This window comes from Falco rusticolus, chromosome 8 (genome assembly GCF_015220075.1).
Source record: "Falco rusticolus isolate bFalRus1 chromosome 8, bFalRus1.pri, whole genome shotgun sequence".
NCBI classification, from domain to species: domain Eukaryota; kingdom Metazoa; phylum Chordata; class Aves; order Falconiformes; family Falconidae; genus Falco; species Falco rusticolus.
Window position 1 is genome coordinate 35,129,291 of NC_051194.1, and position 15,748 is coordinate 35,145,038.

The 15,748-nt window shown below is 48.1% G+C and overlaps 1 protein-coding gene across 3 annotated transcripts in view; it reads left to right on the forward strand.

Moving 5' to 3' along the window:
• The window catches only part of LOC119152808 (kalirin-like), a 46,628-nt gene that overhangs the window by 20,424 nt on the left and 10,456 nt on the right, over positions 1-15,748 (forward strand). Inside the window, exons 2-3 of one of the 3 annotated variants that reach the window (XM_037398502.1) lie at positions 10,245-10,363; positions 12,034-13,773. The exons of 1 other annotated variant lie outside the window; for it this stretch is intronic. In XM_037398502.1, coding sequence (XP_037254399.1) covers positions 12,203-13,773 — 1,571 coding nt within the window. In that variant the 5' untranslated portion in view covers positions 10,245-10,363; positions 12,034-12,202. The remainder of the gene's footprint in view (positions 1-10,244; positions 10,364-12,033; positions 13,774-15,748) is intronic. One more of the 3 variants, XM_037398503.1, reaches the window with a different exon arrangement.

Consider the following 15,748-nt stretch of genomic DNA (forward strand, 5'->3'; position numbering starts at 1 on the left):
AGGCAGAGATCCTATTTCAAGAAGCTTTTATGTTCCTATAGCTGCCTCTGTCTCCCAGTGCAATAAACTTGTTCCTGCCCCTGTCTGGCCCCACCTGTTTGTGGTGATATCTCCATTCTTCCACCCATAGCAGTCACAGCCCCCACATCCCCTCACTCCTAGCTGGGGGGACAGGCAGGACGCTGCAGTTGGTTCTGTGCTCTCCACCCTGACCAGCAGCAGGTCAAGCAGAGCAATTAGGCATGCTAATTGCAAGCCCACAACATTCCTACAGGGAAGACACCAACTAGAGTCTTCTCCAGCCATTGGCCTTCCTAAAGCTTCTAATGACAGACAGTCAAAAGGAGCTAGGGGAAAAAACAACCCCAAACCCCCCCAAACTCTAAATCATTTCCATAGGTAATTTAAATGGAGAGGAATGGAAGAGGTGCAAATCCAACTTTAAAGAGCAGCCTTTGCCTCTGAGTCAGCTGGGAAGAATAACTTAGTGGAGCATTCAAGAATATGAAACACAAGCAAATAAATGATGCTGACAGTCTGATCAAAGGGTTGCTATACAAGAGAGAGTCTCTGTCAGTGCTGGTCTGGCCTCCATGTGCCTGGGAACCTTGCCCAATAAATCTGATGAACAGCTACATGTTATGTCGGAGAAACTAACTGAATTTTGCTCTTGGGATCTGTTCCTGATGTAAAAATGCTTTCAGACTCCATAGTCCATTAAAATTACATCTATCAAAATATGCAAAGAGAGGGGCAGGGTAATTTTGTCTCCAGTTCCTGAGTTCACATGCAGGCAAAGGATCTGAACACACAAGTAGATGGAAGAGGTGACGCATCAATTGGATCTGGTCTGTACTGGGACATTTACTGGCAAAACTGTCTGCGTAATGATCCTGCTATAGATACTACTCCCCTGTGAGTATACTTCTTCTGTAATAACAGTTCCAAACCAAAAACAACTTTCTGGAGTAAGGATGCCCATCATGTGATGGAACAGTACAGGCCTGGAGCGGTACCACTGTTCGGAGTGAAAAGTTCTTTACTGAGTTTGTGTGTGTAGGGGGCAACTCCTAGACATAAAACACAGCAGAAAATACAAGTCTTTGCTAGGACAAAAAGCGTACTGAAATTTACTAATGGTACTGAAGTCCCCTCCTAAAACAAGGCATCTTGCAGTTTGTACACCCCTTGGTGAGCTTAGATAAATAGCATGCGCAGAGGAAGAGGGAGCTCCACTGGGATTTATCACTTCTTCATTAATATGCCACCAACCTGAATTAGGATTGTTTTTCCCAGAGGAGGCAAGGCCAAAGAGAGAACTGGTGTTTTAAGAAGGCAGTTCCTGTGCCCCAAATCCCTAGAACACTTGTGCAAGGTGAGAGGGCCCATTTGTGACTGGAGTGCAGCCTCTCATTGCTAGTGGTCATTGCTCAGCTAGGATGAAGGGTAAAAGATTATGACACCATCTTTGGAGAGTGCACAGCACTGAGCCTCAGGGAAATAGAGCAAAAAGACCTGTGCAACAGCAGTTTTTCCACGCTTGAAACAGCTCTGGAAAGGCAGGGGGTTCCCAGTGGCTATCATGGCAGCTGAATGAAATTGTCACTTGTGATAAGGCATCCTGAGAGCTGGGGAAAATCCTGGCTCTGTGCCCACTGGCGCAGATCCAAGTGATTTCACTGGAGCCAAGATTTTTACGCTGTATGTGAAATGAGTGGTCGGAGTGAAGCTGCAAAAATAACGCCTGGTAATGAAATCCACTTGCAGCAGTGCGCCTATGAGCCAGAGCCCTGCCGCGAACAGGAGTGCTTGCACTGGCTCTAAAGAGCACGATGTTATTGTAAGAGGGAGGATGAGTGCCACTGAAATCACCTAGGATGTGACACAACTGCCCATTTGTAGGCAAACTCGTGTTTTCCTGGGGGATTTTTGGCACCTTTTTTTTTTTTTTATGCTAGCTTTCCCTGGATTCCCACCAACCCCAGGGACTATCCATCAATATCACCATAGCAACAAGAACTCATTAATGGTATCCTGCCTATTGACAAAGTCTACATAGCGCTGAGCTGGGTGGCGAGCCATTGCCATCAGCTTCAAGGAGAAAGGCAAGAAGAGCTCAGGGTCTCCGAGGCATCAGTTCTCTCATTCTCCCTCCCCTTTGTCTCCCCAGAGAGGTCCTGCACTGCATAGTGGCAATAAGGGATGTATTTCTTCCCTTAGCAAGTTTTGTGCGGTGTCTGCTGTAGGGAACTGCTGCCGGGGAAAGATGGGGCTGGATTTGCTGCACAAGTAAGGATAAATGTGCCTCTCATGGGTTTGTTTGCATGGGGCTGTGGCGCTAAGAGACATTTTACATTGCAAATAAGCAACTTACCCTGCAAACCTACAGGGAGATCAGAGCAAAGCAGGAGGCTCGGGGGCCAGGGAAGGGGAACGGTCAGGTAGGCTAAACTGCGAGGAGAGATAAAAGATGTATCATATAATTCTGCTAAATGGTGGAGGAAGGGAAATTCTCAACGGGTGTAAATTAGCGTTGACAAGCTGTACTGATTTACACCCAGCTTATGGTCTGGCTGTGGTCTAATCAGCTGAAAAGCATCAGCATCTGAAAGGGAGGGCTTGTTTAGAGAGGCCCATAAAAGGAGTTGAGGATTGAGAAGTTGAAAAGCTACAAAAAAAAGAAAAGAAATTCTTCTAGGTAGGTAGGGAAAAGCTTGTGATGGTTCCTGGGGTTGAGACAGAGGCAGAGCCTGGCCAGCTGCACCAGTTCTGTGTCGGGCTGTCACTGCCTGGTAGCAGGCAATATGCAGCACTGGGCCTTCTGAGGACACATCCCTCAGCTGTGACAGCTGATGGGCACACTACTCCCAGGTTTTCTGTAGAAGCATTGTTAAGTACCTCCACACAAGAGGAATGGAAGTGTGACTGCCCAGGGCCATCCACGCCCCAGCCAGGACTGCTGACAGTACTGCCTCCTGCTGAACCTGCCTCCGCCAGCAATATGCCAAAGTGCCTGATAGCTTTGGGATGTGACCAAACAAGCTGTGGGATGAGGTCATCCATCTCTTTCACCTTCCTGAACACCTCCTTCCTCCCCCAGGCCTCTCTCTGAGCTCTCTGATGAGGTGTGTGTTGCTGGCTTGGAAGGACTCTGCTAGCTCACCTTCCATCAGCTTTGGGGTGTGCTGGACTAGGTTCCAGTGCAAAGTTAATGAACTGAGATCGATGGAGTTATGTTGGGGGATTTTTTCTTTCTCACTAGTGAGATGAGAGTCAGCATTCATACTGCCTTGTTGGAAGGACCGGTGCAGTAAGCCACTAGTGCGCTCAAAGTTTGAGGTTTATGGCTGTGCTGCAAAATACATCTTCCATGTGTGATTTCATTCCTCTGCCCTATGCATTTTAAGGACTGAACTGAGACTCTCGGGGCAATTTTACAACAAGGAATTGGGAATCCTTTCAGCAACCCTGGTATGTCCAACTATATAGGACTGGTTTTCTGTTGTCTTCCTGGGTCTGGTGGAAGCAATATAAGAGGACATGGGAAAAGCAGTGTTTCCGTGTTCCCTGTTGGTCACGTATTGCTAGTTGAGCCAGGAGTATTTCCACCTTGAAAAAATCCAGCATCATGACTCAGGTCCTGCACATCATGCAATTAAACGTGGGTTAAATTATGATGTTAAATAAAAAGAGACTGATTCCCCCCCACACATACGTAGTGTGACTTGGCCTTTTACCTCTTTCTTGCCAGAGAGTGAGTGCAAATTGTGAGTTGAAAAGCCAGTCTTCAGTGCACACAAGAAGAAAACAGTTAGCTGAGTGCTTAGGTGAAGGCTTTGTTGATCCTCATCACGCGCTGCAAGGGGAAGGGAGCGCCCAGCTCATTCCTACTCCTGGCTTACTTCTCCCTCTCAGTTGTCGTGTTCACCCAACCCAATGTGTCCATTGCGTTTTTTGTGCTGTCCCCTCTGCCTTCATAAAACACATGCAGAGGATCAAGACTGGTTGATCTGAGATGTAGTTCCCCAGCTCATCAGCTACCTGCTACAGCCATGCTCTGTGTCTGCTCTTTCCAAAATTACCTGCCGCTGGTCACTGCTGGAGGCAGGTGTCTAGCCTGGCGGTACTGGGCTGGCTCACGAAGGCATGTCCAGCAATTGACTGAGCACTGGTGGGGTTGGGCTGGGAGAGGACCTTTGTCAGGTGTAAACCAGAGGAGGTCGGTCTGGAGCTGGCCCTGGGAAGTTATAATTGATGTTGGACCCTTTGCTGGGGCTGAGCTTCAGGTCACAGCCTTGGACTTTTCTGCTCCCCACCCCTGCCCTGAGAAATGGTAATAAATTCAGTTGTAGCCGTATCGCAGCCATTTTCTGTGGTTAGCGCTGACGTTATATGCATGCAGAGTAGGAATTTGGAGGAGCGGAGGTGCCAGGCTGTGTAAAGGGGGCTCACATGTGGCTTTGTACTTCCCAGGTCTCACAGGTGGCTGGATAGGTTTTCCTGGCTCAGGTTTGCCTCTGAGAACAGCTGCACGTGTGTGAGCCAGGGAGCTCGGAGGCAGGTATGGAGCAGGGCTGGGGGCTGTGCTCAGCTCATGTCTGGTCCTCACGAGGCGAATAGTAGTACTTGCTGTGTGTGTATGCCAAGACCAAGGTGGGTGGTGGGCAAGATTAGCTCTGCGTGACTGAAAGGCATGGGAATGCTTGGTTCATGGTGTGGACACAGGACAGGGGAACCCACCTGGGTCCTGAACATCAGCTAACTCAAGCCTAAGCATTAGCTCTGCTTGGTTATAACCCCCATGAGCTCTTTCTCCAACTGTAAGAGGGGAGCGGAGTGGCTCCTGGTGTTAGAAACAAGTGCAGGATCTTCAATAGATCAAAAGTGATCTATCAGTCAGCGCACCCTGCAGGTTCATAGGTGCTGTGGGTGATCTATGTTAGGAGAGGACTTCATTGCAAATAGGAATTTCTTCTTCCTGAGGAGTCATCCAAGTGAGCTTTGTGGCCAGCCAGAGCATTGACTCACTGAAAGCTTGGCAGATGACGGGTGATGCCATCTCCTTCACAGCTGATGCCGCCAAGCAGCTGCAGCTGGGACACATGATGGGGTTATCACACTGGTGTCTCCAGGAGCACATTGCAGTAACCAGTATACTCAGCCTTCCTTTGCTGCAAGGTGAATGCTTATCCTCTCAACCTCCATTCCCTCTGCTGCATTGTCAAAAGGACCGTTGGAACAGTATTGTGGTGCATTGGTGAAACAGAAATGGTTACCCTTTCCCAAAGCAAGGAATCAAGAGGAAACACAGGTCACCTTGAAAGTGTGCTGCCTGAAATCACTGCTGGAATGCCTGCCCTTAGAGGTAAGGCTGGAAGTATCATGTCATCACAGCCTTTCTGAAGGAGGAACACACAGAGAAAACCATGCTGTGACACAAGAAGGAGAAGCTGCTCAAACTTAAAGAGCAGCCAGAAAAATTCATCAAAGATGCTGCTGCCAAGTGCACAGATGCGTGAAGCAGTAGGGCTTCTTAGGTGAAACCTTTCATTGGGAAAGCAAAGTTCCCAAACAGCTTAAAAAACTCACAGAAAGGGAGCCAAGAATGCTTAAGACCTTAAGTGATTCCATCAAATTTTGCAATTAACTTTTCCACTGCCTTGAGACTATTTAGAAGTCAATCTGACCAAAATGGAAGTTCACATGAAGTTATGGTGATTCCCACACTCACTGATGGAACTGTGTGTGCTGTATCAGGATATTCCCATGATGATCAGTGGATAATGTGGATAGATTCTTCTCTGGCACATCTGGCTGGCACGTGTATACCTTTGGGCTGCTCCGATCAGCCAGCCCTTACCATGGCCAAGACCAGTTCTTTTTCTGAGGGCGGTGGTAATGGTGGTGATGCTTCAGAAGTGATACCTGTTAAGCAGCAGCTACAGGTGGGTTGTATAAACTTGTGTTGAATACCTTGGGTTGGGGAAGCAGGAAAAAAGAGCACAGAAAGAATGAGAACAGTTGTGAAAGGTGGACAGTAGACGATACCATGTGACAAGGCGAGCAGCTCATTGCACAGCAGGAGTTTGATGCCATTGCCTGTGCTCTCAGCAACCCCCTAGACCCTGGACTGCACTGGATCTTCAGGGGTTCCAAGAGAGACTTTGTTCCCAATGTCAAGCTGTCTCTGAGGTGACACAATCCATGCTTATGATTGAGCTGAGAACACAAGGACTATAAATACAGTGAGCAGACTGTAGAGGTTATGGTTTTCTCTCTGTTACCTAGTTTTGAAACCAAGATGGCAGTTGTTCCTTTTGTTAGCAATCCTGATTTGTGCCATGGAACAGACAATGAAAGCAGTGATAATACTGTGAACTCAAGGAAAGTTATACTTGGCTGTTTACCCTAGGAAGGAAAAGAAACCCAAGAAATTGTACTGGTTTAGATAACTTTAGGTAACTACTGTGGCTGTACCTCTCCTGCTGTGATTAACAGACACTATATAAGCCCTATTCCTGTTTCAGCTACTAGAACAGACAAAAAAACCCCAAGAAATGTAACTGCAGTCTCACCTATCATCCTACTGTGTCAGCTAGTTCCTGCAGCACAGCTCTGCCTAAGTGAATAGCTAAGAAAGTAAATACAGCCAAGGCACCTTTCTTTTTCTTGTTAACCTTTACCTTGAAAAAATAGATGTATCTGGCATTTTTTCCCTTGAGATGGCTGGTGTTCTGCTAAGCAGCTGAAGTGATGTGCATGACACGGCAGTAGACAGTTCATGCTGTGTCCGTAAGGTTTGCAGTATCAGGTAGCAAAAAACTCACAGCAGTATCATAGATTGCTAAAATCCTTTGTAGAGCTTTTTGAAATGTGCCATTTGCATCCCTCTAGCTCATTAGATCTCTGAAATAAAAGAGGGACTGTACTCCAGAATAAACAAACCTCTGTTCAGTGATGCATGGTGCAATTTGCAAAACCCAATGCGGAGAAATAGAGTAAGACCTGAAGGTTATTTTAATCTCTTATTTCAAGGTGGAGTAAGGTGACTCTGCTTACTCCCCACCCCTGGAAACAGGAGTTTGGTGTGATGGCCATGACTCAGAAGTTAATTTACTTGTGACTGAGGTATTGTAAATGTGGAAAGTGGAAAATGTACCAGACGCACTTGATCTCTCTGATCAAAGCAGGAGAGGCCAGACTATGGTTGCTTTCCACCATCTCATGGAACGAGTTTCCCTGTTTGACAAGTCTGTTGAGCAAATCTTGCTGCGAAGCAGCAGTGGCAAACCTACTCAGCCCTGCTAGATTTGGTGGCCTCTTTTCCTGAGGCCTTGTGAGGCTCTGTGGTCCCTTGTCCAGTTGTTCCTGGAGTCCTTGGACATAACTGCTTTTCTCCACAATTCTTTTCACCAGCACTGAACAACCTATCGTGTGCCTGCCTGCTTCATCCTCCTGACACTTTGTCTGGTGCTTTGCTGGGAAGGTCAGCCAGGCAGAACAATTCTTATGTGTATGGGAAGGGATAATTTATCCTTCAAGCTTTAATCCTTGAGAAATAAGTTCTTTGGGGGGATTTTGCAGGAAAATGAAGGTTAGTGGCAAGTGTCCAAGCAGGCACTTATCAGAGTAGTGGAGAAGTTGATTAAACCAGAATCATACGGTAGAAAATAAGCTGAGCACACGATGCCTTTAGTCTTATGCTCACTTAAGATGTAAGGCTCGTAACCACCAGGAGCTTTTCAGTCCCTGAGCTAGGGAACAGGCAAATGTTGTACAAAGTGATCAAAGAGCAGCGATGTGCCATTCTCACAGCAGCAGTCAACACTAAGCTTTCTTTTGCTATTTGGTCTGGAATAAGTCATCATTGGCCTGGAGGATTGCTGGACTAGAATAAAGCCCTAGCTTCAGGGAAGTGTGGACTGGACGACCTGGAAGTACCCAGGTGGGCAAAGAGAGTGCAGCATCAACCCACAGTGCTCACATACACTGGGGAGCAACAAAAAACTGGCAAGTCACTGCTTGGTTTAACTGGAAGAGAGCACAGGGTGCATTAGGACTGCTCTGTACCTTTAGGAGAGGGTGAGTTAGGGCCCAGGTTTGGGTCACTGTGTGAGAGATGAGCATTTACTTCCCTCCATTGCCTCACACTTCTGTGGCATTTGCTAGTTCCCGTACCTGGGATCACCTGCTGTAGATAGTGGTGGGAGGACAAACTCTTTCATGTTGCTGCAGTTCCCAGTGTTTCTTTGATGATGACCATGTTAAGACTGCAGTTAAATGTTCTGCATGTACAGTGAGCCTGCAAGGATGTGCCATAAGCATATTAACTCATTGGGGTTTTTTGTCTCCATCTTCTGCTTTCCTCTGGTAGAGTGCTTAGAACATGCTTGTGGTCATGTTACTTTACAGCTGAGTGTGTAGATGCATGCTTTATATTATAGCATATTCACAGACCTGGTAAACGTAGGCATCTGAGCTGAAACTGTGATGCTGTTGCTGTGTGCCATGAGGAACAGAGCACAAGAACAGGGGAAGGAGGGGGAAAGGCTCAGTGTTTCCTTGTTACAGACCAGGTCAGAATTATCTGGTGTTTTAGAGACCTCTGCTTTCTTCCTGCTCCAAGCATCCCTGGGCAGCAGGGGAAGCAGGCTGTTGCCTCAGCACAGGTGGTCCCCCCCCCCCTTCACAGGTCAAGACTTGGGCATCAGTTGGCCTGAGTGCTCAGTGAAATTAAGTTTAGCTACGTGCCATGCTGTGCACAGCCCTCAGGGTGGTGACATGGAGGGAATAGGCAAGATAGAAGAGTTCAGTAGGAAAGAGATGGTCCTTTCAAGGATGGAGTGACAGGGAGGAAAGGTGCTTCTGTCCGAGCTGGCTGTTATGAGATCTCCAGAGCTGCAGGCGTGAGGCAAAACTGAGCTCACCAGTTTCTGTGGCTCCCTCTCGCTCCGGCCAGGCAGCTTGCACACCCGCCTGTCAGCTACAGCCGTGTGCACCTTTGCTCTGAGCTCTCCTGAAAGTATCAAAGGGACTTCCCATGTCTGAATTGTTTCCTTAGAGCAAAAAGCCAATTTTTAGAGAAAGAAAACTCAGCTCTGATGAGTGACAAAGATTAAAATATATTATTTGGCAACAAAATTCCCCTCTTCCTCCACTTAATCTGGTAATTTTTGGTGTCTGCCTATGTGTCAGCAAACTCTGCGCAGCCTCCTCTGGAAAGACTTGTCTTCTGCCGTCTCTTACACCCAGCTCTGGCTGTTCTCTGTCTTCTCTGTGCCCTTCACTCTGCAAACCTGCCTCTGGCTTCCCCTCTGTGTCCCCCACTCTCTGCCTGCCCCACTCTGCCAGCTCCCCCAGCTGCTCCTTCCCTGAAAGCAGCTTTTGCCATCGCACACACATCTTCTGGAAAATCCTGCCCTGGCAAAGCAGCAGCAGGTTCCTGCAGCCTGGCAGTGCTCATGGGCACTGGCACCTTCCACACCCGCTGGGGAAATGGGCCTCTGCTCTCCTGCCGGGCACAGGGGTCCCCTTTCCTGCCTGCGGGTTTGAGGCATTCCCCCGTGTAATGGAGGGATGCAACCCCTGCTGCGCGTCTGTGCCACGCGCCTGAGCAGGCAGGAGCAGAGTGGCCATGGCCACCCACACCTGGTGTCACTGCGGCTGTCCTGCAGCCCAACGAGGGGTCAGCGCTACAGGCCCCAGAGGTGAGCTTCTGTCTGAAGAGAGACCGTAAGGACACAAGTCAGTGGTATTTTCAGTGCTGCCCTGTCCGCTGGCAGATCCCACTCCGTTGTTTCTGTGCCTCTGCTTCCTTGCTCTTCTCATGGCTGCTTCTGTCCCCCTGCCTGTGCACTCTCTTCTCCAGCTGCCTCGCTGTCACACGCATACACGCAGAGCTTGCCAAGCCAACGTGTAGCCCAGGAACCTGCCTCACGTGGGTCTTGGTTTCTCTTCAGGCCTTACCATATGCAGCTCCCTGCCTTGGGCAAGGGCTGCTTTATTCTCAGCTCTCACTACAACAAGGGCTGTTGTCTCTTCCTACTTGGTCTGAAAGCAGAGTGCAGAAAAGTACATGGTGGCTTTTAGTCCTGTGGCTGTGACCTGATCACAGACCAACCTGACAGTCCGTGGCATCTTTCATTAACAGCACTTTCTCACAGGAGCCCTTTGGTGCTACCAGGAGCCCTATTCCCTGCTCAGTAACTGGCTCTCACATCATCTCATTCTCTCTTTCTTGACAGATCATGTTATAACCTATGATCACAGAAAGTCCTGATCCTCACGTTTCTCTGCTGTCACCTGTGGGCTCCTCCAGAGCCGTGAAGAAGGGGGAACTCCAGCCCCACCATGAGAAGACTGGGTGAGAAGTGCCTGCGACATCTTGGGGAACATCCACGCTTTGAGAGCTAGTTTTAATTTTTATTTTTAGCAATTATGAAGAAGAGAAATAATGTTCTCCATTCAGCAGTGATCCACAGGAGCAGTTCTGCCTTCCCTCTCTGGGATTAGATTAGAGATACAGTTCAATGTGGGGAAAGTATACAGATTTGAACCACTCTAAGGAAGGGGTGAATCAAGCTACCAGTGAGTTACCAAGATTGGCTTCCAGGCAGTACACTGCCTCAGACTTCTCCTTAGACGGAAGATGTCTGTTGGTGCCTCACACGCTCAGATGCCCGAGGTGTCTTAGCCTTCAGGGAGTAACAGGCTTCTTTGTTCACCTGGTCGAGGTGGCTGTGCTGCCTGAATAGTTGGCAGCATGTGGAGAACCCAGCTGCACTACAAAGCAAACAGTCTGGGCTGTAACTTACATGGTCCTGTCTTGCTCTACCAAGACCTCTTGCTGGATGTTCAGCCTGCTTGGTTCTTGCCTGGCTTATTATTAGAGACTGATGCTCCACCATGCCAGCTCTGTGTTGCCCTTTTGAATCCCAGGCTAAGCCTATATCCCCTGCCCAATCTTATTCTCCTTTACATATGGCACTCACTCATTCCCTTTGCCTCTGGTTGCTAAGGGAGGGAGTGGACAGGACTATAGCAGACACTGATGTCTTGTGTGACTGCTGGCAAATCCATGAGGCCTAAATCCTTAAGAGAAATTTGGAGTCGCTCCATTCAATGTAAGGAGGCTCCTTCCACTTCCGAGGATGACTTAGACACTTAATCTTCATCCTGCTGGCCCAAACTGAAGTTTTGGGATTTAGTTCTCTGCATTGCTCTGAACATGTGATTTAGTCACTTAGATTCCCTGTGCCTTAGTGCTGAACACAGATCATAGGAACAGCCTTGGAAACCACAGCTGCTCTTTTTGGGCCTCCGCTGAGCTTCATGGGGGGTGATCATTCGGGCCTGTGGCTAAGGGGTCAGGAGGGTGCACTGTGGAAGTCTGTGAGGTACCTTTGTCTCTGCGCTGGAAAGGCCTTGGGAATGCTTGGCTACCAGTCACTAAAGCGTATGTATCTTCCCTGTGAAGTTAAATCAGAGCATCAAGGGGCTGCAGTGTGACTACCAGGGACAAAACCACCACCAGCCACCCTTCTTCTTCCTCCTTGCTACTCGAGCCTTCCGGGAGACCACAGTGTCATGTCATCCTTTCCCACCCCCAGCCTCCTCCTTAACCCGCAAACTCTTGTCTGCACCCCATTTGAGGGAAAGAACCTCGGTGTCTCTTGTAAACCTCCCATATCCTTAGTGCTGCTGTGTGAGTAAGCTGGGCCTGCAGCAAGTGCTTCCGAGCGTTCATCCCTAGAGCTGAGCAGTGTTACTGTGAGGAACTGTGAGGGAGTTGCTGAGGGTAGATAGGATAAACTTCTCCAAATTCAGGTGTGTGGTGCAAGGCCACTGTTGGCTTGGCTAGAGATGGAAAAGACTCCCTGCCCCAAGCCCCACGGCTCATCTCCTAGTTATGCTGCTGTTTCTACCCAAGCTGTTGGTGTTTGGCTTCTGCATTCCCTGGAAGCAGACCTGCTGTTGCACCCTGCAAGTCATCACCAGGCTGCTTCAGTAACTCATCTTTCCTTCCATTCACAGGTCTTCTACGCATGGCGACTCAACCCATGTGAGAGCTCTCTTAAGTGAGTACCCAGCAGCATACTTTGCTGTCTGTGGTTTGTGGACATTGACTGGCACCTAAGCGACACCCCAGCTCCCTCCTCTCCCCCTAGACGCCACTGTCTTAGAGCCTCCATGCGCATTTGCTATGACATACATCAGTGTTGATGAGAGACAGGAACACTGCCGGGTGATCTTGAGCTGCCAAAATAATCAGCTCTATGCACAACATGCCTTAAAGGATTTTTCGGTTAGCAGCATGCATCCACTAAAGAACCTAGACACTCACATTTTTTCTGGGGACTTCCACACTCTAGCCTACTGCCACACAGGCAAGGCACCTTTGGCCAGTCCTGTGGAAAATCGGATGTATCGGAGCGTGGAGAACCTTCACTGGGCAACAGTTGCTGAGTCTGGGCTGTATTCTCACTGCCGGAGCCTGGATAACGAAATCATCTTCCGCTATAGAGATACCAGTCAGTGGACGGAAGGCTGTGTGGATGCGGCCCCAGTACAGAGCACATCAGACTCTCTGAGAAACCTTTCCCTCCTTGCTAAACAGACATCTCCATCGGCACAGAATGTGGTCCTCCCTCCCTTTGCCAAAGTGCCTCAGTGGCTCTTCCCTTCTGCAGAGGAAAGAACCCTACATGGGGATGCCAAAAAAGAGCTGAAGGAGAAGCTGAGGCTGCACAGCAGTAAGGTGGCAGAGCCCAGTAAGCCAGTGCGTCCACAGGTGGCCCTGCCTGACCTGATGGCCCAGGAGTTTTTTGAATGCCAGATGTGCCGGCAGTGCAAGAATGGTTGTGCTGTCAACTCCTGCACGGTTTTGGTGGAACACACTGCTCTCAGGCACAGCCTCACAGGGAGGCAGAGGCTGTGTTTTGCACACAGGATCATCAGTCCAGGAGACATCAAGCAGGAGGCTCAGAGGAGGCTTCAGCTCCGAAGGCAGAATAGCTCCCCCAATTTGCCCCTTCAGCATGTTGGGGAGAGCCATGAGATGGCCAAATCCAGAACAGCAGAAACCCTAGAACAATATAGCGGGGAAGCAGATGTCAAAGCCACATTGGGACAGAGCAAGAAAGGCCGCTGCAAAGGGAGGCTCTACATACCCACCTTTGAGGAATTCAAGCAAATGAGAAATAAGGAGGAAAATTCATCTGCCAGTAGCAGTGTGACAACAGATTGCTTGAATAAGGGTCTGCCTGCAAACCAGACTCTGGAGGAGGAGAACAATAAGAACGTCTGTCCAGAAGCTCTGGGGACCAAAGCTGTGAGTGAAGCCACTGTCACAGCAGAGGATGACGATGATGTGTTCCATGAAAACCACACCTCTGCTGGCTTTTCCCATTATCCAGCCACATGGGATGGTTTCAGGATGAGCAGCCCTGAGGTGAAGGACAGAACCTTCCAAATCTCCAGCCCAGATAGATCGCCGGTCCCCATTTGCTCTAGCCCTATTCCACGGTCACCTTTACAGGCAGGAGCAATACACAGAGCTGGGCAGGAGATCTTCAGTGATGAGCAGCAGAAAGGAGATACAAGACAATTGAATGATGTCCTCCACCTTGCAGGGCAGTCGCTGGCTTCTGAAGCCCAGTCCTCTTGCTGTTCATCGCTGCTGTTAGAAGCCACAGACTTATCCAGCTATGGAGCTAAGCTACAAAAAATGAAGGATGAATTCATAGGTTCAGCCTTGGAACTTATTAAGAAAAGGTAACATGCTCTGTGGGGTCACCTGAAAGCAGTTCCCTTGTTAACAATCTGGTCTCTCTCCTGATATGTACATTTAACTTCTGTAGCATAAATACGCTGTTGGCAGAGCCTTTCATCTTAGGGTCTCTGATAGCCACGTGGGCGTGTCTTGAAACTGTTAAGCTTAAACTCCATCTTTATGTGGGATTAAACATCAAAAAGCATTTTCTTCTAGATTTTGCCTTTTTGTACACCTTAATCCTGTTAGGACAGCAGCCATTAGTAGTACTGACACCTAATTTTCCACACATTTTATTTCCATAATAAATGATTGAATATTTTTTTTAATATCTGTCAAAAGTAGAGGACAGCTGAGAGATACAAAGTACTAATGATTCCTTCGAAAAAAGATGCAGAGTCTGTCCCAGCACTGCAGGAGTGACATGTGGCAACAAGTGCTTTTGGGTGCTGCCTGTATGTAGTGAGCTGGCAAACAGAGAAGAGGAAGGTGGCTGCTACCAGTCTTTAACCACCCTCTGGAGACCAGCACAGGCAGCAAGTGAAAGTACTTGCAAATACTGTCCTTTGCCAAATCAGCGTAAGCATTAAGAGAAAATACTTGAGTAAAGCTTACCACCTTTTTCTCCAGTCAGTGTTTTCCCCTTCTCTGGGTAAGATGGTCACAAGAACTGCCTTTTCTATCCTGGTTTTGGACACAGCAGTCCTGTTACCTCCCTCCTGCCAAAGAAATGGATTCCCTTTCTATGCAGGCAGGTGGCCCAACAGGAATCAGCAAAGTTCTGGAAGCTAGGAATTTGGGGCAGTTATCACTGTCTTATCACTAGATAAGGCTGGTGGGAAGAGGACGCGTAAATGTTGGTGGAATGGTTTGTTTCCATATGCTTGGCTTTCAGGCCTGGCTTTGCCAAGAATTCTATTTGACTTAATTCCTGGCTGTTTGTGACATCCACAGATGTGGTGTGTGAGATGCCACACCTTATATACTGGTTTGGTATTTTTGAAATGCTAGCACTCTGAGACTGAACTCAGGTTTTAGAGGAGATGATGGTGACTTCTGCACAGGAATGAACAGTTGTCTGGAAGAACTTGTGTGGAGCTGAAGCTCCCCGTGTAGACGGAGCCAGAGTGACAAGCAGAAATACTTCTGCAACTGTGTAATCCAAAGGGAAGTAGGTGGTGTCAGGAGCCCTAAATGCATCCTTCAGCTGTCCAGTCCAGCCTTTGTGCTTTTGTTCTAGAATATGAAAACCCAATCAAGACACAGATGAGAAAGTTACGGTATGGAACCATATTCATTGAGCAGGCTGTTTTTATCATCGATGTGAAATGAAATACACAGAGTAGCATAAGCCATGAGTAAGAGCATAAGAACAGCTGTCTGCATGCAGATCAGAGGTTTGACTAGTTTCTGGAGCCTAAGGTGCATGCATAGCAAAGTCTAGAGGACATGGGTACTGCATACGATCTTTCTTCCCACTGTTCACCCAGCCTCCAAACACTTTCTGCCTAGGGCCTTTATGGTTTCAGTGTGGTTTCTGTGCTTTTAATATCTGCAGTGGTTCTTGTTTCTGTGAATGTGTTCAGTCTCCCTGGTTGGGTTTGTTAAAATATACGAGGTGATTTTATCAACACCAAGATGATAATTGATCCAACAATAAGAATGACAGTGGTTCCAGTATTGGAGAGGTTTGTTTCATGTGAAGGAACCACTTTGGCCTGTTTATTTTCCATAGTAATAAAAATTAATGTTAAAGATTGTAATTTCTTCAGGATAGCGGGAGGAAAACAGATCTGTTGGCAGTGCCAAAGTACTGGTTAGTGGGAAATTCCGGTTTCCTTTGTCTGGAAATGTCTCAGTTTTCCATCATTTTCACCTGAGACTGTAATGTGCCTGAATATTCATTTATAACTCAAGATGATTGTCATTGCAGAAGTGGGAGACTTTTTGTGTGGATGTTTTGGGTCCTAAGTTATG